Source organism: Phyllopteryx taeniolatus, chromosome 10 (assembly GCF_024500385.1).
Source record: "Phyllopteryx taeniolatus isolate TA_2022b chromosome 10, UOR_Ptae_1.2, whole genome shotgun sequence".
Taxonomy (NCBI): Eukaryota; Metazoa; Chordata; class Actinopteri; order Syngnathiformes; family Syngnathidae; genus Phyllopteryx; species Phyllopteryx taeniolatus.
This window is the reverse complement of record NC_084511.1, coordinates 22378451-22405221: the sequence shown is the minus strand read 5'-3', so window position 1 is coordinate 22405221 and position 26771 is coordinate 22378451. Positions and strand designations below refer to the sequence as shown.

The window sequence follows — 26771 nt, the reverse complement described above, 5'->3', positions numbered from 1 at the left end:
AAATTGCCCGAGGTGTGAATGTGAGTGCGAATGGTTGTTTGTTTGTATGTGCCCTGCGATTGGCTGGCAACCAGTTCAGGGTGTACCTTAACGATTGTGATTTTAAATATTGAACAGGTTTACCAGTTATGATAGTTGACCACAACCATTTCCCAAGAGACCGGGGAGTAAAAATCATTCTTAACACACCTTGCACCGCAGAATAATCGCTCAGGATAATCTTTTAGAGACATCCCAGCATCAGGCGGAAGGGGGCACTCGGGCGGATTATTAGTATGTGTGTAACCTGCTGAAGACATTTAAATTATCAGTCAGAAATTAATAGCAAGGATACAAAATAAGTGAGATCACAATGATTTTATTAAAGGTCAAACAGAAATGGCAGAATAATAGGCACTGTACCTTACTCATAGTAATAACTATACATGCCAAATGAATAATTGGCAAGCAGCACGGCACATACAAAACACAACAAAAAAAGAAACAAAACACTACAAAGCAGTCACTTGTGATTGAGTTTATCATTATATGGCTTATCCTGAAACTCTCCAACTACATTTTTTGACTTTTCTTTAATGTTTTACATACACTTGTTTTAGAAAGGAGTATCACATTAAATGCAAAACATGGACAGAAAATCATATTAGCGTCATAATGACACACATACTGTAGTTCTGTGCACTACTAGAACGACTGTGTCTTAATAGTAACATTTTTACTACTGTCCTATGACATTTCTGCACACAAGTAGGACAACTTTGGCATACTAGTAGAACAACTGCATGTTGACTAGTGTGGCAAAACTGTGCACTAGTTGACATCTGTGCACTACTAGCGAAGCGCTAGATGCTGAGTGGTAGAATTTTTATAAACTCACTAGTAGTACTAGAAGTATGTAGTTGTTGCCTTACTAGTAACATGTAGTCCTTCTAGTAGGCCAAAGTTGTCCTACTGGTGAGGACAAAGAGCATACTAGTACATGGACCTTAAGCTTTCCAGAAAGCCGTTTGAGAATTTATTCTATATCCTTCATAGCTAGCTGAAGGTGTACTAGTACGTGCTTTGTCCTTATTTGTGAAACAATTTAGCGCATTTGTAGAATGTCTATTTTAGAAGTTAAATTTTTCTCACTCGTAGTGCCACTTTTGGTCTACTAGTACATGAACCTTAACCTGACAAAGGACATTGAATAAATGGTCAAACGTCTTTAAAACTAGCAAGACAATTCAACGCACTAGTAGAACAACTTTTTGTAATTAGTCATGTTTTTTGCTACTACTGCCTTCTACTCATTTCTGTACACTAGTACGACAACTAGATGTCACTAATGCTACTTGTCAGTTCCAGGAAGCTAAAAGTGCATGACACATGCCTACTATTTAAGGTTTAATTGTGTACTAGTCCAAAAGGGGCACTAGTAGTGGCAAAACATTACTAGTAACACACATTAATTCTATTAGTGAGCTGATTTGTCTTAGTAGGATAGTGAATAAATGCTCAAACGGCTTTCATACCCCCCGCGTGCACTTGAGTTCATATTAAAGAGTTGGAGGGTTGGGAAACTATTCATCAGGATGACTCAATCGAGCTGGGATCTGCACGATGGCAACAACATGGGCAAGCTGGAAGAGCAAAAATAAAGAGCAGAGAGTACGTCCAAACCTGCAGCACACAAATGCTGCAGCAATATCACGACAAAAACAAATCTACGGCTTTGTCAGTGGGGATACAACACAGAAGAAAATTCTGTTTTGGAATAAAGGTAACAAGGAAACAACTTTAATGGAGCACCGCCCCCCAAGAAAAAAAACCAGGATGATATAGCTATATAGGAGTCCCTTGTTTATCATGCGGGTTTACGTTCCAGAGGCGTCGAGAAAAACCTGCAAAGTAGATGAAACTGCAACGTAGCGACCATGTATTTATTATATTATTTATATATAGAGTAGTGCCTTGATTTGATTTACGTGTTTTTTTAATTTCTGTCTTGAGCTTAAGGGTAGTAAGACAAGTAATTTTGTCCACTTGCGTTCACTATCCTCACATTCTACACTGTAGTATCTCTGACTTTGTATGTATGTTGCGTGTGGTTTTAAAAGGCAGGGCCTGGACTGATGAGTGGGAGTCAGCGAATGAGAGTGTAGCGTTGGCTTACTGTTAACTGACCAACCCATTAGCTAGTCTGCGTGTTCAGTGCCTCTGGGTGAGCGCCAGTTTGTTTATTTTGTTACCAATTGTTCAATAAAGCGACTGAAATGCACATGTGGAAAAATGATCAACGCAAAATCCAGAGGTATAGCGACAAATCTGCGTTGGAAAATTAGATATGTCGTACGACTTAAAACTCTGTGATTCAGTGAAGTGTACAAGGGACGACTGTACTTCATAACTAAGTTATAGGTTGGTTTCATTTTGTTGGTGATGTGTTTGACAACAAGCTTGCTAGGAGGGGGCCCCATTAGGGGGATTCCTGAATCCCAACGTGTCATTGCAGTATCTACAGTGGTTTCTGGTAGTGTCGTTGATAAGGCCAAATATCAGCAGTCTCTCAACTAGCCACCAGCCAACAACAACTAGTAAGGGGAGCTACGTGGGGCATTCCCAGTACATTGTTGTTGCAGTGTCTAAAGCAGTGCTGGTGTTATTGATACAGTATGAGTAAATAGTTGTCTGTCAGGGCCCCTTAGCTCATAGCCCTGCGCGCAATGAACTTGTTTGCTGGCTAGTTTATTGGCTAGAAATGTTTCCGATACAACTATTTTCACTAATTATGTCTTTACTTGTGCGTTAGCATAGGTTGGTGATAGGAATCAGAATAAACTACAAAATTAGGTTATGTTGTCGCCATAGAACGGAATTACGTCATAAACCAAGGACAGTGGAAAAGTAGGCTTACACCAGTAGGTATGGATTTTACAGAGCTAAAACATTTTATTACATTAATATGTATTAGTTAATATTACATTTTTTTAAGCATAATTTAGTCTCATAAGTGCTCAAGATGTGCTTCATGAACAACGCAACATTCCTCAAACCGCTCCAGAACAGTATGACACAAAGTACGACACAATTCTCGATCTGCATCAGTCTACATTTGGCCCGCCCTGTATATCATTTTTAGTAATATTTTTATAGAACGAGTTCATTTCATAATCAGGACACTAAAGAAAAGGGCGTGACACTCGGTTACTGCCGTGCTTATTGTTTTTAATTGGAATGTTTTATATCTATGGCCTACGAGTGCTTTCCATACAAATATTTACTGTAATTATGACATCACTACTGCCTTAGCATAGGTTAGTGATTGGCTACGATGCCTTCTTACTTAGTTTTTTATCATATTTTTACACAAGCAGTTCCATTTTGCTATTCCTCCAGATTATCTGACATCAGTGCAGGACTACACTCAAATAAAACAGCTTCATTAAAAAAAAAAAAAAAAGCATTTCATAAGCAGAAACAAATAAAAAGGACATGAAGCAATAGCATTACACTGTCCTCAAATAATAGACATACAGTAGTCATACTATTAACAATCTACTGGTTGGACAGTCTATGAAATTCTTTTCGTCTAAATGTATTCAAAATAAACATTTTCGGGAGTATTTATACTTAGTTCTATAATATGTACATAAGTGCAAACGAGGTGAAGGTTACACATTCGTAGAGGCTGGACATTTGTCAGCAGCTGGACTTCCCCCCCAAAAAAGGAGACTTGTGGACTGTCTGTTAGAACTCTTGTATGAGCTTAAAAAAAAAAAAAACATGAAAAACTCAGTCCAAAAGCCCCATTATCTCCCTTATAGACCATCACTTTAGACACACAAATCAGTTGGTTAATATGGAAATATAGCTGTGCCATCAGAGTTAGAATTTCAATTTACAACACTGAATTTTACCATGACATTTCTAACCCAGGATTGTTTTTTACCGTCAAAAAAATGTAGTGTAAGCATTTCAGTTTAAAAGATAACCCTCAATTAAAAAAAAAAAAAATCTTGACATTAAATATTTTTGATGGTTAAAAAAAAAAATTAATTTTTGGATGGTAAAAATTCTGTAAGAAATTTGATGATAAAAAAACAACAACAATGTTAGAAATTTTAAATTAGTGTTACATATTTAGTTTTAGAAAATGACATATAATTTGACACAGAATTTTCTTCCCTAAATTTAGAATTTTTGACACTGAATTTTGAATGTTTGACACTGAATTTTAACATTTTGCCACTGAATTTTGAATTGTTTTTAACTAAACTGCCACAGATTTTTAAAAATGGTAAAGCAAGTCAGATAATTTCTTTGTGGTAAAAAAAAAAAATAAATCTGTTAGAAATTTGTTGGAAAGAAAAATCAGTGCTTGACAGTCAGTTTAAAAAAGACTGAAGTTTCAACACTGACATTTCCATTTTTGACAGAATTTTGAATTCTCGAAACTAAATTTTTGACACAGAATTTTTTTTTACTAAAAACAAAATTGTGTTAGAAATTTGATGGTTAAAACAAAGAAATTCCATTTAAGAATTTTGGACAACGAATTAAAAAATGTTTTGACACTGAATTTAAACTCTGATGGCACAGCTATACTTCCATAGTTTTAATCCCAAAACACCATGTACAGTACAAGGATTTTTAAAAATAACATAAGGTGGACTAAATAAACACCTGATCTTTCCAAAGGACCTTTGGATATTTTCATAATTCGGTATGAATATTCCCCTTTTTTTTTTTTTAAATAAATTAATGATGTGTCACACTCGCTTTATAATGAGGATACTAGAAACGTAGTCATGTTGTCATTTGTTGCCATAGCAACTATTAGCATCAACAATGACTCCACCATTGTGTAAAAATGTCAAATATTTGATATACACATTTCTTGTTGCTATCTATGTATAAAGATGTTTGTATTTCCATGCTGTCTTTTCCCTCTCAAATAAAACAAAATGATTAATTCATCTTTATACCTACAGTATGTTTTTACAGTGAAGAAGAGATAAGGTCCTTTTTGTTTGAGACAGAAGGACTAAAGCGGGGTACACACATACCGATAATCGGGCCTAATTTGATCATTTTCTGATCAAAGTCAGCCAATGCCCAATTATCTGATTTCTCTCAAAGATTATCCAAAGCGATTATCCCAGTGGTGTGGGGTATGTTCCCATCCCATCATAATCACAATCGTAAATGTTAAACCTGTTCAATATTTACGATCACAAATCCTAATGTGAATCACGCAAATCCACTGATTCTTTTCCTTGTCGCGTTTAAACAAATTGGTTAAGATGTGAAAAATTGGTATGTGTGTACCCCGCTTTAGTTCTGCAAACAGCACCTATCAGTTTTCACACCTCAGAATGACACATAAGCTTTTTCACTGTTGGCTGATTTAAAAAAAAAAAAAACGAGGAAAGGTTTTAATGTTTGAGCATTTATTTAATATCCTTCCATGTACTAGTACACTCTTTATTCTCACAAGTAGGATCACTTCGGCGTACTAGTAGGACAATTACATGTTATTAGTGAGGCCAAACTACGAGTGGACACTCCAGGTTACGAGTGGGTGACACTTGCCTATTCGTTAGGCCTAGTAGTGTTACTAGTGCAGCACAGAAGTTTACTAGTAAGGTTTAATTGCACACTAGTAGGCCAAAAGTAGCCCACTATGTCACAGTCTGCCATGACAGACAGCCAATCTGTTAGTCAATCACAGTGTGATGCCACAGTCAGCTACAACTCCCTATTTAAGGCCTTGTTGATGATCCAATTAGTGTCAGAGTGTCCGACGGTCATTCGTACAAGATGCGACAGCGCTACCCCGTGAATCTACTCGCTTCCCGTCCACGACGGAGTTCCACCAGATCAAGTTTCTCTGTTCCTGTTGGCTGTTTGTCCAGCCTTCTGCTTTCCGAACTCGAACGAGAATTCTGCCGGCTCAAGGTTGCTTGTTTCTGTGGCTGTTGGATCAGCCTTCTGTTTTTGACTTTTACCCCTACTAGTTTTTTTCCGGGTGCCTGTGGCGGCTGGGGATTCTGTTGCACGATAAACCAAGTGTGAGTTTTCCGTTTGCCCCGTTCTGCTCTTTGCAAATCATGGATTAAGAATAATGACGTTTGAGGATTCCTGACCTGCTATCTGTGGATTATGAAGCATTGCATCATTTTGTCAATCTTCAAAGCCACATCATTGAGTGTGAGGTTGACTGCTCTGTACTTTGGCTTTGAAGTGATCTGTCACAATTGATCTTAAAGTAATTATTAAAATAATTTTCCATTTATTCCGATGGTTTGGTGTGCTGTACTTGAGTTTTACACCACACTCGTCCCGTGTTACACTAGTAGTGGAAAAAACTTTTACTCGTAAGTAAATTGTCCTACTAGTGTGCCCTAGTTGTACGAGTGTGTTGATTTGTCTCACTAGTGAGGACAGAGACCGTACTAGTACATGGAACTTAAAATAGCAAGGATATGGAATAAATACTCAGATTTTCATAGACAGCAGTAAAAAAAAATAAAAATAAATATAAATCCAAAAAGCATTATGAGGAAACTAAGGCTGGACTAATGGGACGTGTGTTTCTCTTCTTCGGTGGACAAAACTCATGTTTAAGAGGGAAGGTTCAACAAAATAACACTTGTCTGCACATTCTAAGTATTCATCATATTAACTGAGAGAATAACACCTCGTGGCTTAGATTCCTTGAAGTAGCCGACCTTAGAATTGCAGTACAACAGGCAAACAATGTATTTGTTTTAATTTGTGCTAAAGATGATACAGTCACATTTTAAGTGGTTCAAATAAAAAGTGATAACACGCTGATATGTACTTTTCATTTTTTGGGGCACTTTGGGATACATATAAATTTTTTTTTTTTTAATTCAACACATTTTTATATGTCTAAAAATAGTATGACAGAATTTTAGGCAACCACACTGAAAAGAAAAAAAAAATTACACTGAAATTTGAGTTATATATTTTCAAGATCAAAAGTAATATTTTTTAGATTTAAGTCATAATATTTTGAGAATTAAGTTGTATATTTTAGAGAGAGAAATTGTATATTTTCAAGATTAAACTGGTAGTACTCTATTATGAGAATAAAGTTGTAGATTTTTCCAAGAAGGAAGTTGTATATTTATATGTAGATAAAAAGTTGTAATTTTGCAATTAAGTTGTTTCTATTTTCGAGAACAATGTCAAATGTTTTCAAGATTAAAATTGTAATATGTTTGAGGGAAAGTTATATGTTGCAGAGATTAAAGTTGTATTATTGCAAAAATAAAGGTGTATCTTTTTCTGGGAATTTTTTTTATGTTTTCAAGATGAAAAGTCGTAATGTTACAACAAATTAGTTGTATATATTTACAAAAAAACTTACATTATTTTGATTAAAGTGGTAATATTACCGGAATAAGCTCATACATGTTTTCGGGAAAGAAGTTGTATATTTTTTTTTAGATTAAAGTCGTAATATTATGAAGTGGATAGGTAGAATATCTTTGGAGAAAAAGATTAATATATTTTTGAGATAAAAGTAATATTACAAGAATAAAGTTGTACATTCTTTAGAGAAAAGTCGGAATTATACGTGAATTAAGAAAAAAACATCCTTTTGAGAAAAAAATAAATGTACTTTTGGACTAAATTTGTAGTTTTATGAGAATAAAGCCCACTATTTTCTAGAAAAAAAAGTCATCTTTGGGCCCCTAATACTCCTTTGTAGAGTATGCTAGCTAAGAGAGTTCATGTTAAATTAATCCATCACGATAAATGAATCCATGACGCCGTAGTTATATTTTATATGGTCACATTTAGCATCTGAGCATTGTATAATTGACAAAACCGTGACGTGATTTATTAAAATGACTCATGTTCAGAGTGTAAAATCTTCAGCACCAACTAAGCAAATACCGGTACTTATTTCACACAATTCACTGTGGCTACCACACTGACAAATAAGACAGCACAGCTGCCTCAGAGAGTAAGTCACAACACCAGCAATGTGTTCACAACTATAATCATTAATACGCAAAATTAAACAAAGTGTAAGGACATTGAGGGAATTTGAAATAGGCACATTTGAATTTCTATAGAAGGGATTCGCAACACACGATTTACACAGCAAACAACCAAAAACCTAAAACAATTCCCTTGTTAACTTCTGACTATCTGCGGCTGGCATATTTACAGTCTGCCAACTTTGGACTGTCACAAAACAATCGGAACATTTAAAGTTTAGACTGCCCTTCAAGAGCCGTAAAACAGGAATTTTATAGTGTCAAACATTCAACCTAAAAGGCTTCAAAACATAAAATGACACAAATGATGTTTAAAAAGTCCATGTGTACATTATAATCCAGCATTGCGTAAAATGGTGCAGCTCCTTTGCATATAACAGCAGACTTTGGCCCGAATGAAATGTCTTCAATCATTGTGACACTCTAACGTCATCATCATCATCATCATGTCACTTGTGGCTTGAGACCAAAATGAAGCTTCTAGAAGCTAACACCATGTTTTTTTTTTTTTTTTTTCCACAATCAAGAAACAAATTAAACACAGTGACTCAAATGAAAATAACTGTCAGAATTCCACCCGTCTATTCAGTTAATTATGGTTACATTATTCCTAAATCCTTCCGGAAACATTATTTTACTTCTACCGTTGCGTATATAGTAAATATACTCTTAATTAAACACATTAACATGTTTCTGTAAATGGCTTTTTTATTAGTATTATTTTCTTTTACTGTACTGTACATAACTACAGTGGAAGTTTTTTTAAATGTAGTTTTCCCATAGGAATCATGGAAATTGAGTTCATCCACTCAAACTGGTCAGACTGTCCAGGCAATGTTTGACGTAACATTTGAACATTCTTAACTGGTGTTCAAGTGTAAAAAGAAGAACAGTAAAAACATTATTTGTGCACCTGCCCTCATTTTGATGACGACGATGAGTGAATGAAACTACTGTAGTTATTTCTATAACGAAAACTGTTCTGTTGATATCATCCTCTAATTATTCTCTGTTCTGTATTTTTATACAGCAGTGGTTTGAGAACCACTGCATACAGGATAAACATTTTTATTTGTGATTTATTCATTTTTATATGGTCTCTCCATATTATGAATTTTCACCTATCGGATGTACTTTTGGAGTTTTTTTAAACAATATGGCAGTTGACTGTATGTTCCTTATTGGACTTTTGTGTTTGTCTCCGCTGCAGCTGAGCAGCTCAAACAGAAATCACAACCAACTCAACACAGTAAGACCAACCAAATGTCACACAAGTTAAAAGTGAAAGGTTTTACATGAAAGGCCATCTGTAAACACGTCGTGACCACAAAGCACGTCTGCCACAAGTCTGTCTTTCGACTGGTCTTCATTTCATTGCTTCTGAACAGTCAAACAGTTGGGCTGCACTCTAAGATGAGTCCAACTCATAAAGGGGGGTTAGTTTTCTGTTTGTGCATGTCTTACATTTTACAAGTCGAGCCACTGAGAACCAGAATGGGCTAACTCCATTTGTGTCATGAATACTGGATCCAAATCAAGGTTAAGTTCCAATTTCGAAACAGTCCCTTATTGCTCAAAACAGACCCTTATTGCTCTCAGCACTTTTCCAGATTCATCAGTGCAACACTGGCAAACTCCAATTTCTGAGATGGATGCACCCATTACACCAGGCTTCACCCACATATAGAAGGTCAGTCCATTATTGCACCCGGCGCTTTTCCGGACACATCAGTGTAACACTGCGGCAACTCCCATTTCCACATCTCGAAAAAAGTGAGGTTCATAGATTGTTAGAAAGTAAGTAGTTCTGTAGCTTGTGTCATTGTATCTGCATGTTAGTGTATGTGAATTTTATTTACCATCTTTCATGAAATATTGGCAGATTTGATGGATGTTTGGACTTAGATCACTATTGCACATTTCTTTTTTTCTAATCCTAGTTTGTTTGTTTGTCTTTTAGGCAACCTAAATGATTCTGATTGGGATCCAATCTATAAAACTGAAGAGGAGGACAGTACTTCAATTGTGCATAAAAGTGCAAGCAATATGAATATCCAATATGATCCAAGTCCAAATTTATTATATTTGGCAAAATGACAAAATCTGAGGAAAACAAACATTTCTGTAAAAAAGATAAATAAACATATATATATATATATATATATATATATATATATATATATATATATATATATATATATATCGCAGCCATAAAACTTTAAATCACTCTCCTACCAAACGACAAAAAATGGGGTTAGCCCACTCTAGTTCTCATTGGCTCAGCATGAACGTATGCTGCACTTTTAAGGTGTTGGTATGTACTGTATGGCTGAGAAGAAGGTGGCGTCTCTTAAGCACAGCCTTCAAACTTGGCGTGCAGTTGGTGAGGCACACGTTTGTCTTTTATTTTTTTTAGTTTATTTTTTTTATTTTTTAGTTATTATTATTATTTTTTAAGGGATCTTAAGTGACGTTTGGAGAAAGGCTTACTGACTCGAGGGCCAAGGGAGCCACCATCAGCAGTTTGGGCACGGGACACAGGTGAGCCTCCATGTCCATGGGGACACATGGGAGCGCCAAGGGATCGGAAGTCACCAGCTCAGAAGGGTCTACTGGGAGACACAAGAGAAAATGGGGGCTGGTTCATCATTGTTTTATTTGGTTATTTGTCGGTTTAAAGTACAAATAAAAAAAAAAAAATTACAGGTGAAAAGTATTATTTCTTGACTGCAAATAATGTGGGCGGCACGGTGACCGACTGGTTAGAGCGTCAGCCTCACAGTTCTGAGGACCTGGGTTCAATCCCCGGCCCCGCCTGTGTGGAGTTTGCATGTTCTCCCCGTGCCTGCGTGGGTTTTCTCCGGGCACTCCGGTTTCCTCCCACATCCCAAAAACATGCATTAATTGGAGACTCTAAATTGCCCGTAGGCATGACTGGGAGTGCGAATTGTTGTTTGTTTCTATGTGCCCTGCGATTGGCTGGCAACCAGTTCAGGGTGTACCCCGCCTCCTGCCCGATGACAGCTGGGATAGGCTCCAGCACGCCCGCGACCCTAGTGAGGAGAAGCGGGCTCAGAAAATGGATGGATGGATGGATGCAAATAATGTATCTTTGTTCGCCTATTGATGCCTGCAACGGATAGTGACAGAGAGAAGAATGAAATGCTCTTCCACTAGATTGAAGAAGGTACAATCAACCTGTGTATCCACTTGTTTCCATTCATACAAAACAATAACAGCTATACAGGCCCACATTTCACAATCAGAAAGTTAATTTGCATGTAAATTAAGATGAGATCATCATTATTTCAATATACATTTTGTGACATTTCTGTTTGGTTTTGTTCTATGATTTTTTTTCTCATGTAAAATATGTGCCATGGCTCAATAACAGATGGGCAACACTGCCTTAATGAACAACCATACAAATTGAAGACTTAATTTGTAACTGAGCAAAAATAAATTCTGCAAGACATCAATTAACGTTTGAGCTCATTTGCTCGTATGCAAAATGCACCGACAGGTGTAGAAAGATGAAATGTGACCACAACACACACCTGCACGCACTCACACACACATACATACACACACACACAGAAACACACAAAATAACAATGTCGATGACAACGGTGAGTGAATGGAAAGCTGTTTCAGGATTTATTTGATATCCTTGATATCCAGCTCGATGTCCATGTACTACTTTTGGTATACTAGTGGGACAACTACATGTGTGTGACTAGTGAGGCCAAACAGTGCATGAGTTGACATTTGCGTGCTACAAGTACGACAGGTGAGGTGCCAGATGTTAATAAGAATAATTTAATAATGGGACTAGTTGTACTGGTAGCACACAGTTTTTAATTAGCCAACGGTTTTGACGCACTAGTAGCATCTAGTTGTCCTACGAGTATGGCCAAGTTGTCCTACAGGTGGGGGCAAAGACAGTACTAGTACCTGGACCTTAAATTGGATATCAAGTACAGTGGAACCTTGATAAAACTGACACCGATATCACAGATATCGGATCAAACAGACCATCGAGACTGAACAATGTGTCCAAAAATAGTTTCCATTTGTCACTTAAAATGCCGTTGACAAAGTCTGGTAGTTCTAGAATTGCCCGTTGCTGTTTACTGGTGCCGTGGCACAATGCAGACAGAGAATGGGACTGACGTATTGCCGGGTCAGAGATATACAATATAACTAGATCCAATTCCAAAAGACGTGCCTCCCGTGGCTACATGGCGGCCCTGTTGAATGTGGGTCATTGACGTAGCGGCCATGTGATGATGGTTATATCTATTGTCCATTGTACATAGAGCAGAGAGAGAGTGGCATGCTGGGGTGCTGAATTGTCTTACTAGAGAGGGTAAAGAGTGTACTAGTACACGAACCTTAAGCTGGATATCAAGGATATGGAATAATGCTCCAAGGGCTTTCCATACCAGACAGCTTGGTTAAAAGACAAGATGAGGGCAAACCTGATCGGAGGCGGCGGATTCAGCGAAAGGAACATTGGCGACTGCGCTGGAGGCCGAAGAAACAGTGGAGGAGGAGGCGGGCGCGCCGTGCATCATGGGAACTTTTATTCAGGCGGGTCAGACAACAGTCAAGAGGACGAGGATGGGAGGGGGGGGGGGACAGGAATGATATGGTTACCATGGCAACAGGTCAAGCCACGTCGGCAGGATGAAATCGGACAAGTATCGCCAAACACGCAAACGAAATAAAAAACGCAATTGTCAAGTTTCCCAACAAATAGCCAAAGGAGTCATACAATGTGATCAGAGTGCGATATCTGTCAATTGTATTCAAAATGGACATGAACATGGAGAGAGCAAATGATCACTAAACAACAGGCCTACAGTAAGTTTTACATTAAACAAATTTAATGAAACATTAATAGATTTCGAAACTAAATCATAATATTGGTTACATGAAATTGTGCTCATTTATTGTTTTGATCTAGTTGCATTTCACTGGGCTTCACTGCTTCTTCCAGTGTGTGTATAAATGGATGTTAATGTTTTTTTTTTTTTTGTCCTATCAGAATTTAGCCTCTGTGTGTTGCCATGTCAATCTAATCTGCCCAGGGACTTCAGAATCAGTCATACATTCTTCTCTCATTTCACCTGGACATAATATGTCTTAGTTCTTGGAAAAAAATTTATCCTAAAAAAAACAAAAAAAAAAAACAATCAATCAGAATTTGTTGTTGTAAAATTAAGAACTATTTTCTCGAAAATAGGTAACTTTTTAATTGCTATGGCATTTACAACTTTTTCAAGAATATAGTTTTGTTTTGTTTTTGCCAATAAAGACATATTTTGCCAGGAATGAAAGATGGACAGTAAACCAACGAGAATAAAATTTCATTTTTGAAATTCACGTGATAAAATATGACTCTCTTCTTTAATGTCATAATATAACGACTTTCTAAAAAAAAAAGACTATTCTCGTAAGACACCACCTTTTATTCCTGGCAAAATCATTTCTCTTGTGAATATTACAACTTTTTTCCTTGAAGAAAAATACAATTTTAGTCTCATAACATTCCAACTTTTCTCAATAAACCCCTGACTATTCTCATAACATTACATCTTTTTTCTCTGTAAAAACATGAATTTGTTCTTGTAAAATTATAACTTTTGTTTTGGAAAAATACAACTTTAATTTAATGTCATAATAACTAGTCCCGAAAGATAATGATGTTTTATCCAGACAAAATGTCACTGTTCTTGTACAGATGACTTTTTTCCCTTGGGAAAAAAAAAAGAATCTTGAAAAAACTTCGTCCTCATAAAATATTTCTCCCAAAAAAAAAAAAAAGAATTTGTTATATTAACTTTACGACTTTGTTTCTCTAAAACCTTTTAATTACTAGGGCACTTCAGGGTACACATAGCAGTTATGTTTAATTGGTGCTAGGATTTGAGGGGGTCTTTTGAAAATTGTCTTGTTTGAGAAGCCTCTGCTGTTGTACCTGCTTACTCACCAGTGGAGATGAAGGCAGGCTGTTGTAGCTGCATGCTGGCCAGGGCCTGCTGGTAGTGGAACACATTGGGGTTGAAGACGGGGCTGCCGTTGCTCTTCTCCAACATCTGCCGCTTTGGCAGTAACTGCACGCCCGCCGCGGAATGACCCTGACCATGGAACATATAACAGCATAAAGCAAACAGACTTTCATGAGATAAAATTAAATGGTTTGGTTGAACATTTTTGCTGTTTAAATATACAATGTTTAAACGTTTTTTTTTTTTTATGCTTCAGTTTTACAGTAAACGTCAATTCGGAGTGACAAACAGCTTGAATGTTGTCAATGTAAAATATGCACATTGGCTCGATAAACATTGAGAAACACTGCCTGGTTATGATTATGTTTTAAAAAATAGAGCCTACTAATAATAATTTCATGTCTTTATAATGGTTTTAGTGAGTCATGGATGCAAATGTATGATGATAAAGATACCTGTAATTTGACTTACATATGTTTGTTTCTCGCCACCAGAGGGCGTTGCGGTATATAATAAGAGCTCAAATTTACTAGCAGTTAAGCTAGGATCAAAAAAATAAATAAAAAATCACCTCTTCTTAGGATGTTTTTTAAATGAGTTTATTAACAATTTTTTGTCTATATATTTTTGCAGTTATATTTTTTAGGGCAGCACAGTTTACTTGTGGTTGTGGGTGTTTGTCTGTATGTGCGACTGCTCGATTGGCTGGCGACCAGTGGTTAGTTTGACAGTAAATTCCAACAGGTAGTGGTAATCATTATCAACAGCTTGAAGCTTCATTTTGAAGAATATTCACTAATTATATCAGCCAAACTGCTGCTTGTTGTTAAGTGAGCGGAGCCACCTGCCGCCATATAGCACTTGTATCTCAAGTTTAGGGTCGCAAATCGAAGTAAAAACTCGGCCGAGCGACGGCTTGTATCTCGAAAAATTCGTAAGTCGGGTCACTCGTATCTCGAGGCACAACTATAATTGTTTGTGTGGTATTAGTTTAGGCAGACTGTTTTTTAGGCAGACTGTTTTTTTCGTCTTGTGATTTAGATGAGCATCATTTTTGTACTAATTGATACAGAAATTTTGGAAATTACAAAGGGTACACATAATTACTCCTCCCACCGTACCTACAGTGGGTACGGAAAGTTTTCACACCTACTTCAATTTTTCACTCTTTGTTATATTGCAGCCATTTGTTAAAATAATTTAAGTTCATTTTTTTCCTCATTAATGAACATACAGCACCTATATTGACAGAAAAAAAAATTATTTTTGAAATTTTTGATGATTTATTAAAAAAGAAACACTGAAATATCACACAGCCATAAGTAATCAGACCCTTTGCTGTCACACTCATATATTTAACTCGGGTGCTGTCCATTTCTTCTGATCATCCTTGAGATGGTGCTACACCTTGATTGGAGTCCAGCTGTGTTTGATTATATTGATTGGACTTGATTAGGAAAGCCACACACCTGTCTATATAAGACCTTACAGCTCACAGTGCATCTCAGAGCAAATGAGAATCACAAGGTCAAAGGAACTGCCTGAAGAGCTCAGAGACAGAATTGTGGCAAGGAGCAGATCTGGCCAAGGTTACAAAAAAAATTCTGCTGCACTTAAGGTTCCTAAGAGCACAGTAGCCTCCATAATCCTGAAAAGGAAGATGTTTGGGACGATCAGAACCCTTCCTAGAGCTGGCCGTCCGGCCAAACTGAGCAATTGGGGGAGAAGAGCCTTGGTGAGAGAGGTAAAGAAGAACCCAAATATCACTGTGGCTGAGCTCCAGAGATGCAGTCGGGAAATGGAAGAAAGTTCGAGAAGTTCACTGCAGCCCTCCACCAGTGCGCGCTTTTTGGCAGAGTAGCTTGACGGAAGCCTCTTCTCAGTGCAAGACACATGAAAGCCTGCATGGAGTTTGCTAAGAAACACCCGAAGGACTCCAAGATGGTGAGAAATAGGATTCTCTGGTGTGATGAGACCAAGATAGAAATTGTTGGCCTGAATTCTAAGTGGCATGTGTGGAGAAAACCAGACACTGCTCATCACCTGTCCAATACAGTTCCAACAGTGAAGCATGGTGGTGGCAGCATCATGCTGTGGGGGTGCTTTTCAGCTGCAGGGACAGGGAGACTGGTTGCAATTGAAGAAAAGATGAATGCGGCCAAGTACAGGGATTTCTTGGACGAAAACCTCCAGAGTGCTCAGAACCTCAGATTGGGCCGAAGGATCACCTTCAAAAAAGACAATGACCCTAAGCACAAAGCTAAAATACCGAAGGAGTGGCTTCAGAACAACTCCGTGACTGTTTTTGAATGGCCCAGACAAAGCCCTGACTTGACCTGAAAATGGCTGCCCAACAACGTTCACCATCCAACCTGACAGAACTGGAGAGGATCTGCAAGGAGGAATGGTAGATGATCCCCCAAATCCAGGTGTGACGAACTTGTTGCATCATTCCCAGAAAGACTCATGGCTGTATTAGCTCAAAAGGGTGCTTCTACTCAGTACTGAGCAAATGGTCTGAATACTTATGGCTGTGTGACATTTCTGTTTTTCGTTTTTAATAAATCAGCAAAAATTTCAACAATTACGTTTTTTTCCTGTCAATATGGGGTGCTATGTGTACATTAATGAGGGAAAAAATTAACTTAAATGATTTTAACAAATGGCTGCAATATAACAAAGAGTGAAAGATTTAAGGGGGTCTGAAAACCCTCCGTACCCACTGTACCTACCTACGTAGGATTTACCTCCCTACCTGTGTAACTCACCAAGGCCGCAGAAGCTGTGTTGTGTCCAGCTTTGATCCTGGCCTGCAGGTGGGTAGGAGGGTGGAAGTACTTGCACTTGTCCCGGCCGCAGCGCCCCTTCACGTAGTCCATGCAAACGATCACTGAGTTCTCGTTGCAGTCTACCATGCCGGCCTCCAGGGGGTGCGCGTAGCGACAGTCGCTCTCCCCGCGCGTGCAATTCCCACGCTGGAATTCCCGACAAACCTGCGGGAGCCATGATCTGCGTTTACCTTTCGACGTACACAAAAGGTACACAAAAGATGTACGTGCCGTACCTCCAGCTTGTCTGTGCGTGCGTGCTTTGGCGTGGTCGTGCCGTTGCCTGTGGCTGCCAGGCCGGTGGGACTTCCAGGGACTAGTAAGGGAGTACTGGGGAGCAGGTCAGGCATTAAGCCCATGCCCGGGCCCATGTGGCTCAGGTATGGACTGAACGGCATACTGGGACTGGTTGCAAGGGAGGGCGTCATGGGGAATGTTGTCTATGGATTTCAGAAAATGCTGTTAATCAGATCAGTGTTTCCAAACATTTACTGAGCCCACGCACATATTTTAAATTAGAACAATCTCATGGCACAAGACCAAACAACAAATGTCACCAAAAGGACACACTGTTCATTGGTACTTTGACTACCTAGGGCCACAATGTAAATGCTGCTCCCTGTGTGTGTTAAAGTAGCAGTTATTTGAAGGTTGAGAAGTACTGTAATATCTTCGATAATTTCTATCAGCCCGTTTATGGGATTTTCCATTGCATGTTAGCATTAAGCTTGAAGACGTTTAAAAAATATATATATATAACATAAAAAAAGACGTTTACATGAAAACAAAATTTGAATGAAAAGGAGCAGCGAGAAGTATAAATTTTATATTTTCTACTTTTTTTTACTAGATAATATTGCCAAATTTCCCTTTTAGACTCTATTCAAATAAATCCACCAAAATCTTCTGAATGATTTTCAACCTATTTTGGAGACCACTTTCTTAATTAACAATTTCATCATTATTTAAAACCTTTTATTTATTGAGCTTTTTAAATATATTGAGCTTGACTCTTTTGTGTCTTTGTTGAGGTTGTTCCACATCTTCACATACTTTTGTTATTACTGTATAATGTTTGGTTGAACATTTTGGTGGTTTAATATACCATGTTTAGCTCTATTTTCGTTTATGTCAGTTTTATAGTAAACTTCAAATGGGATTCACAAATAAACCTTATTTGGAGAACTGTGCGATCGCTCGTCTTCTTGCCCTGTCTTCAAAGTGATGTTAGACAATAGGAAATGAGTGAGAACAGGTGCTCAGGAATCTTTTATAAAGTGTGGGTTTTTTTTTAAGTTTAAATGTGTTGAAACCGTCTGGGAGGGGTAAAACTATAAAAAATATATAGTCTCTCTAAATTTAAAATTTTTACTTAATCGCAGGTGGGTCTGGAATGTAATCCCATGTCAAAAACGGGGGTTCACTGTACCGCTGAATTTTAAGAATTGAGAATGTAGCACATTGGTCCACTCACGATGGGCTGCAGCTGCGCTCCAGGCAGCATGAACTGCATCTGTTGAGCCAACATGGCGGCAGCAGCCTTCTGCTGGATCAGGTTGTTCCTGCCGTTAATCTCCAGCTGGGTTTTGAGGTGCGGAGGAGGGTGCAGGTATTTGCAGTTCTCTCGCGCACAGCGGCCCTGACGAAAAGAAGAAAGGTGACACACTGCAGCGACTGACCATATATTCACTTATGAAACAATATGATGTTATCAGGCTACCACAAAAGATGAAGTTTAGTCAGAGGAGGAAATTTTATTTCAAGCATCACATTGCTCAGATCACCTTGAAACAAAGGTGCACTTGTATTGTCAGAGTAAAATCTCAACATAATTATTTGAAGGGTTGTAAAGTGAACCCCCATCTATCATAGGCCTCCTCTGTCATAGGTGAAAATCTGCAATAGACCATATAAAAATAAAAAAATAGTTTTACCCCCCCAACACACACACACACACACACACTTTTAACACATTTAAACTTATCAAAACACACAGACTTATTAAAAGACTTAACAGTTGTTCCCACGCTTGCTGTCAAGAAATGTGTGACTATCGTATAACAAACAAAAAGGAGACGTGCTCGCACAGCTCTCCTAATAAGACCCAAAGTGTAAGTGTTTTTTACTGTAAAACCGACATAAATGAGAATCAAACATTTAAACACCAAAATGTTCAACCAAACCATATCATTTCATCGAATGAAAGCCTGCTAGATTAATGCTAACATATAATGGACCGGCTAATGAAATTTGCTAGGTTACGGTAACTCAATGCAATTCATTTTATTTTTTGTTTTTAGAGCACTTTAAAACAACCCCAGCTGCACACAAAGTGCTGCAAATTATCTAAAAACTAAAGCTGTAAAAACAATTAAACAAATTAAAACAATACATTATTAGTGACATTAAAAACAGTAAAACACTAAAACAGTGCAGTCTCATGCTGAGTTGAAAGCCAAAGAATAAAAATGGGTTTCAAGACCAGTTTTAAATAGGGACAGTGAGGGGGCTTGCCTAATAATTAGGGGCGTTTATTCCACAGAGATGGACCGGCAACGAAAAAAGCTCCATCCCCACTGAGCCTCCGTTTAGTCCTCAAGGAGCGTCTGGTTGGCTGACCTGAAGCAACATACAGGAGTGTAGGGATGGAGCCGCTCAGAGAGGTAAGGTGGGGTGATACCATTTAAAGATTTAAATACAATTACAAGAATCTTAAAAAGGACTCTAAAATGCACAGGAAGCCAGTGAATATAGGCCAGAATTGGGGTGATGTGCTCCCTCCTACATGCTCCAGTTTGGAAGCGAGCAGCAACGTTCGGAGCCAACTGGAGACATCTGAGGGAGGACTGGTTGACTCCAAAATAAAATAATTCTAAATCTTCAAGCAACTGCTACATTAACACACACGGAGCAGCAACACATACAAACAGAACATACAGTACAACAATACTCACAGGCTTTTACCGTGTTTTTCTGCTCTGTGGGAACAATAACCATTACTGCAGCTTTGTAGGGGACCTTTTTTGCCTTTTACCCTTGCTCTTAATTACATCCAGTAGAGCTCCGTGCTGCCCGGCATATTGTGGCATAACGTGGTATGACACTGAAGGCGTGCAACTCTAAATTGGGACGTGCCTGTATACTCTAAAAACCCATTAAAAAAACCAATCACTTAAAAATCTGCGAAATAGAGGAAGAACTATGCTTTCATTAACAAATCATCTTCAAGCATGACAATGCACCATCTCAAAGAAATTCTAACAGAAAAGCTCCAAAAACTCACAAGTTTAAGGGATCGATGAATTGTGAAGCTATTATCAAATCAGGGTCCTATGTCAAAATGAAACTTGACTTATGATGTTTTTGATTGAAATTGATTTTGATTTCAGTAAATATGACCTCTGAATGTTCCAAATTCGATAAATGACTATTTCTGTTGTTTAGAACTTGTCAAATGTCTTGAAACTGATGTGCATAATAATTTGGAACGGGTGCATTTTTATTTTTCAAAAAAATAATGTTATCATTGGAAGGTTTGTTCAAAATTGAATTCTATTCTGACAATTGATGACTTGAAAATTATGCCGACTGTCATTTGTATCAACTATGTAGGAAAATCAGAGAAAGATATATCATTTGCATAATAATTTGGAAAGCAGTGTAAGTGTCAGGCCATCTAAGATTCTTTGAGTTAAATTTAGGGCCAGACAAAAGTAATAATTAACATTTTTTTACTCTTCCTTTCCAATCATGGAAAGTGTTGATACAAAAGTTATTGTGGATTTGCACAACATCATTTTCTATTGGACTTTCTACTTTCATAAAAGGAACAAAACAAAAAATAATAATCAGATATACATCTAATAATTACAAAACTTGCCATTTTTTACATTATCATTGCAAAATAGCACAATTTGTTAGCTAGGCGTCGAGTGGGTTTTAAATACACGGCGGCATTTTGGAAGTTCTGCTGAAATAAAGTACTAATGAGGCCTCTGAGGAGCTTGTGCTGGATAATTTATGAGTAATGCGCCAGCCGTCTCTAAAACTGTAAATGGTCAGACACGCAGTTGGCAATGTTCTGTCTGAGCAAAACATCTACATGTAACTGCAATACAATTGTGCAATAAAAAGTCCATCCATCCATTTTCTCTTGCACTTAGCGTCACAGGTAAGCTGGAGCCTATCTCAGCTAATTTGAGGGTGAGATGTGGGGTACACCTGGACTGGTCGCCAGCCAATCCCAGGGCACATATAGACAAGTATTCACACTCATATTCGCACCAATGGGAACTCGTAAACCGAGGGCCCGGTATGTGCATGATGCAATGCTGTTTTACCGAATTAAAACTGATATGACTTAGATGAGAGGACTTAGATAGATCTTGAAAGGCGCTTATAAATAAAATTTATTTTCCTTACTACAGTATATACAATGGTGCCTTGCGATCAGTGCCTTGACTTTTCCAAATACGAGCTGTCATTTGACCAATGTTTTTGTCTTGAGGCAAAATTTGAGATATGAGTGTTTCAGACCCCCACCACTAGATGGCGACAGCAAACGTTTCCCCACAGAAGAAGAACAAGGAAGGACAATGTTTTAAGTTAGTTCATTCGTGTTTTCCGTGTTTGCAGGTTATGCGGAGAGCAAACCTTATTACTGTGTGTTTTTATACATTAAATAGAGTAAAATAGTGCAGTAAAAAGTCTTTAATAAAATACAACTGTTATGTATAACTCATGCAAAATATTTGCAGCGTTTTTGGAATTTTTGCCAGTGGCAAAAAACAAGTTGACCAAACAAGAGTGACAAGAGATAAAGCTGGTGTGTAGAAACAGATGGTCAAGTCTCACCACCTCAAGTTCAGTATGTGCAACACACTCATAAATTGAGGAACTGGTAAATCAACGTACCACTGTTCTTGCATGAAATCTAAATATATTTTCTCCAACTGTATTTAAGTTCTCGACTGAGAGCCAACCTTCAGTTTTGTAAATTCCTCATTCATTCCCATTAATGCCCATGGAAAGTTTGCAACCCTACCGATCATGAACATAGAATATTCTGTTCTTGATACTGTAATCCGTATACAGTAGAGCCTCACAAATTCAATTTGTTCCATGACCAGGCTCATAACTCAAAACACTCATATCTCAAATCATCTATCCCCATTGAAATGAATTGAAATCCCATTAAATGGTTTCAGCAAAAAAACAAAAACAAACTAAATAATTTATAATGTGCTCTTCAATTTAAAAAAATCCCAGCATTCCATCATATTGTACTTTATAAAAACAATACAATTATGACAATTAAACAGAGTCACTGATGGTGTAGTGGTACATTTGCCTAACTTGGGTGCAGGTTCAGTTCCCACTCAGTGACGGTCGGTGTGTGTGTGAGTGCGAATGGTTGCCCGTGTCTATATGTGCCCTACGACTGACTGGCGACCAGTTCAGGATGTAGTCGGCCTTTTGCCTGAAGTCAGCTGGGATAGGCTCCAGCACCCCACAACCCTAAACAGGATAAGTGGTATTGAGAATGGTTGGATGGATGGACAATTAAATAGTGTGTCAAAGAAATTACAGTTTTTGCCACCTTTTTTTTTTTTTGCTTCAATTCAATGGACGTTGCAGTGCTCCTTTTGGTGTTTGCACCTTGGCCACCTGGGGCCAGTATAATACAGACATACAAATACACAATTCATGGAGATGGTTACAAATTATGCCTCTGTAAGCCGCAAATATTAGTCCTTCTTTGCAGAGGAAAAAAATAGTTGCCTTTGAGTATTGTTATATCTGTCTACGTGTTAATCCACCTTTTGTGTTCATATATATCTGTTGCTAAAGGTTTATGACGCAGCGACACCAATGCTATTCGTTAGCGTGTCTGTGGCATTTTGAATCGTTTGTTAGCATTAAGCTACCGGAATTTAAGGCATTATTTTAGGCATTAGTTATGTTTTTTTTTCATATAAAAACTGTAATTATCTTTGTTTTATGTTTAGTTTGACAGTAAACCTACACTGGGCGTGGCATAAAGCAACTTGAAACCTCTTTTTTAAAATAATTTATCACTGTCTGTCAAACTGCTGCTTGTTGTGACATGAATGGAGTTCACTGCCACCATATAGCACTCGTATCTTAAATTTTTACTCACAAGTCAAAGCAAAAATTTGTCCAAACGACGACTCGTATCTCATAAAATTCGTAAGCCTGGTCACTCGTATCTCACGGCACCACTGTACAGCCAAAGCAATTCTACAGATCTGAATCGATTAGTATTAATAGCTAAACATGGACGGCGGAGTCTAAAAAAATGATTTTACTTGTGCAATAATGGCCTAAAAGGAGTGTTCTGGCTCCTTGTTGGTGCAGGAGCACCGCAGGTCAACGGGGAGGGCGGGGGGGGGGGCTGCAGAAGGGCTGTTAAAAATTACCTCTGCGTAGCTTCCACCAGCCCCATGCTTTGTCATTAAGCCACACCCACACTCACGCACGTCATCTCTTCACCAAAACATCCACAGAGAAAAACGGGGAGTAAAAAACAAAGACAAAGATAAGCTGACGTCACCATGCAAAAACTGTAATGGATGATGTGCTATCTTGTGTTAAAAAAAAAAAAAAAAAAAAAGCAGAGGAGCTATACCAGGGATTCCCAAAGCTCAAGCGCAGTGTTACCCCATTATATTGTTATCCTACTTGCAAACATTCATCTTACATACATTTTGAACATACACTTCTGTGTTAGTAATTGCAGTACCACATAGCACCACAAAATGCCGGGCAGCATTGTGGTCTACTGGAAGACTGGCAGTGTAATTAAGAGCAAGAAGAAAAGGCAGAGAAGGTCCCCTACTCAGTGCAGTAACAGTTTCTACATGCTGCTTCATGTGTGTAAATTAGCAGTGGTTTGAAGGCGTATAAAGTAATTACCGTAACAGCTATGCTAATCTATGTTAGCCTGTATATGGCGTTTCCCATTATATGTTAGCATTAAGCTAGATGCCGTATGTTCTTAAGCTAGATGACGTATGTTATTAAATGAAATTTTATGGTTTGAATGTTTGAATCTCTTTTGTTTTACGTGTCAGTTTTACAGTATACTTCAACCTTGGAGTAACAAACATCTTGGAGAACTGTGCAGGCGAGTCTTTTTTTTCCTTCTCAAAGTGATGCTATACGATAGTCTTGACAGCGAGATAGTGAGACCAAGAAAAGAATACTTAAAAAAGTATATTTTAATAAGTTGCGATGTGCTTTAATAAATTAAAGTATGTTTGAAGTGTGTAAGAGGGGTAAAACTATATAAACATTTATTTTTACATATGGTTTCTTAATAACACAGATCTTCACCTATTGCGGGTGGTTCTGGAACATATCCCACACTATGACACTATCTACTATCTATCTATCTTGAAAAACTCATAAATCGAGTCACCCTTATCTCAAGGCACCACTGTACATTGTGGGCGTGACCTTCCTCAGGCACCAACTTGAAATCTCTCTCTCGACCTAACCATCATGACCTAGGGGCTTGAGACAATCACATGTGACCTCGATGCGTCCTCCTGGCCTTTGGCATAAAACAGCAGCAGGCCTCTTCCTACCCTTGATGCCACCAACACCGAGGCAGACTGTTGCTCGGTGCTAAAAACAGCCGTGCCACTCAGGAAGATCAAACTATCCAATGGCTACGCACTCCTGTGCTGTTGCTAGGCCCCCCTCTACTCTCCCTTCTCCATCTCCCTGCTGCTCTGGAGGACATAATGCAGAAAAATGGACCAATAATAAATTCAAACTCAATAAGCAGGGAGACGGTGGCCGCTGAATTAGCTGCTACACAAAGCATATTGTCTGACTCGCACTTTCCTTCTGCAGCAGGAAACCTAACGTCTCGCAAAGACACAATTATAATGGCTGAATGCAGCCTCTCCGTAGGTTTTTGTTGTAGTTTTGGGAATAAGTAAAAGGCTGGTGCCAGAGGACCTCAGGACCTGTGAGGGTCGATATGAGAAATCAATCAACCTAATATCGCTGTGAGTATTGTTGTATGCTGTTTGTATGTGTTGCTGCTCAGTTTAAAGGTTTATAATCACTGCACCATCTATGCTAATTTCCGTTAGGCCGTCTATGGCGTTTAAATGTTAGCATTAAGCTAGAAGACTAACTAGCTAATGTTTTATTTTGATTTTGTATTCATTTATCTCATTCAAATTTTTTTAAATTAAGCTGCACAATTTTACATATATTTAGTAAATTTAATTTTATCAAATATTGGTTAATAAAGTTAGAGTTTAGAAGTTTTCTTTACACAAAAGTAGTGGTATACCACCATTTTCTGGCATCTTGGTCCCATGTAACTACCCTGAAAAATGTCCTTTGAATATACTTAATTTGAACTTGTACATCAGTTGCACATAATTAAAATGTCATAATTACACCCTCTTCTCAATTAAATTTATTATAACTAATGTACAGTAATTGAAAATGAGCATTAGTTATCTTTAATTACTACTAGCATTCTATTAAAACATTATTTTGTTGCACTAATTTAGCCGCTTTCACCTAAAATTGGTTAATAAAAATACATTTATTCATTTTTGATTAATTCATCTCACACATTAAATAATGGATATATTGATTTATTGTAAAATAATATTAGTACAAAAATACATGTAAACAAATTGCAAAATGATTCATAAAATTAATAAATTATCAACACATTTTAAAATGATAATGATCTATTTTATTATGAAAATTAACAATTTTACATACACATTTTCAGTTTTTTAAATTATTATTTAATTATTATTATTTTTTTTACCTCATCTATAAATTACCTGGCCCATCTGTACATTCAAATCAAATGTGGCCCTGGAGCACAAATGTTTGCACACCCATGCACCAAGGTAATATGCATGTGGTGAACCTTAAACTTTGATGCAACCATTACATCAAATGTGTACTGGGACTTGTGGCACAAAGGTTTATTCAAAGTTTGAAGGCAGTAAAGCAACATTTTCCGATGGTTAGGGTTGTGGTTGCGCAGAAAAGGCGTGTGAGTCAGAAGCGCTGCTGCGGTGATGTTGAGGACACACCAGTGACCAGCACACATCAGTAGCCGAAAGGACGTAACTCTTTGGGAAATTCACTTACTATTTCTATTCATGGGGGATTGAGACCGACCTTGCCAAGAATAGTGGAAAACCGGAAGTAATTGACACCACCCCAAAATGTTTATAATTGCCTATGGTGTTTCTTGATCAGAACCTGAGCACCTTATCGTCGACAAGGGGGGCTAGGTTTGCTGATGGAATTACACGATTGGAAACTGATTGTCGACAGATGTACTGTCTGGGCCTTCCAGCATGAGAGAAATTTCTCAAGCCCTGGCTCCAGGTCTCATTATTTAAAAAATGTTTTTTTTTTGTTCGGCCCGGTACCAGTCTGCAGCCTTGTGGTTGGGGACCTCTGCCTCTAAGATGCCAAAGATCGAAGTTTTCTGATGACAAAAAAAATACCTGATGCTGGGATCTATGTGGCTGACTGGTGTGTGGGGTGGCCAGGAAAAGTATAGGGGTGCCCCTGGCCACCCCCTGATAGCAGCCCTGGCTACCACGCTGCACACGGCAGAGACACTGTAGCCTAAATAATATAAAACACTTAAGGGAAGAAGTATTTTTTCAGGTTGTGGGCCTAGCTTGATGGCCAACTCCACACTGTAGTGGTAGAAATGGGCCAAGTTATTATCAAGGAAGTGGCAAATTGCCCCAAATAGCCACTGCATGGAATAAGGGTGCTTTGTACTAATAGAGTTGGGCAGGGCCGACTCATGCTTGGCATCCCGCTTGCGTCACCTGGTCACCGTTTTAGCCACGCCCCAAAAAATCTGGACAACTGAGATGGTG

General features: G+C 38.0%; 1 protein-coding gene across 6 annotated transcripts in view; it reads right to left on the bottom strand.

The window, feature by feature from the left end:
- Positions 1 to 342: 342 nt before the first annotated feature.
- mbnl3 (muscleblind-like splicing regulator 3) overlaps positions 343 to 26771 on the bottom strand; it is a 37401-nt gene continuing 10972 nt past the window's right edge. Inside the window, exons 3-8 of one of the 6 annotated variants that reach the window (XM_061786533.1) lie at positions 18335 to 18499; positions 17097 to 17300; positions 16801 to 17025; positions 14014 to 14161; positions 12500 to 12600; positions 10480 to 10627 (exon numbers count right to left, since the gene is read on the bottom strand). In XM_061786533.1, coding sequence (XP_061642517.1) covers positions 10610 to 10627; positions 12500 to 12600; positions 14014 to 14161; positions 16801 to 17025; positions 17097 to 17300; positions 18335 to 18499 — 861 coding nt within the window. In that variant the 3' untranslated portion in view covers positions 10480 to 10609. Of the gene's footprint in view, positions 10631 to 12499; positions 12601 to 14013; positions 14162 to 16787; positions 17026 to 17096; positions 17301 to 18334; positions 18500 to 26771 lie in introns of all 6 variants that reach the window. The other 5 variants (XM_061786535.1, XM_061786534.1, XM_061786536.1 and 2 more) reach the window with 5 other exon arrangements.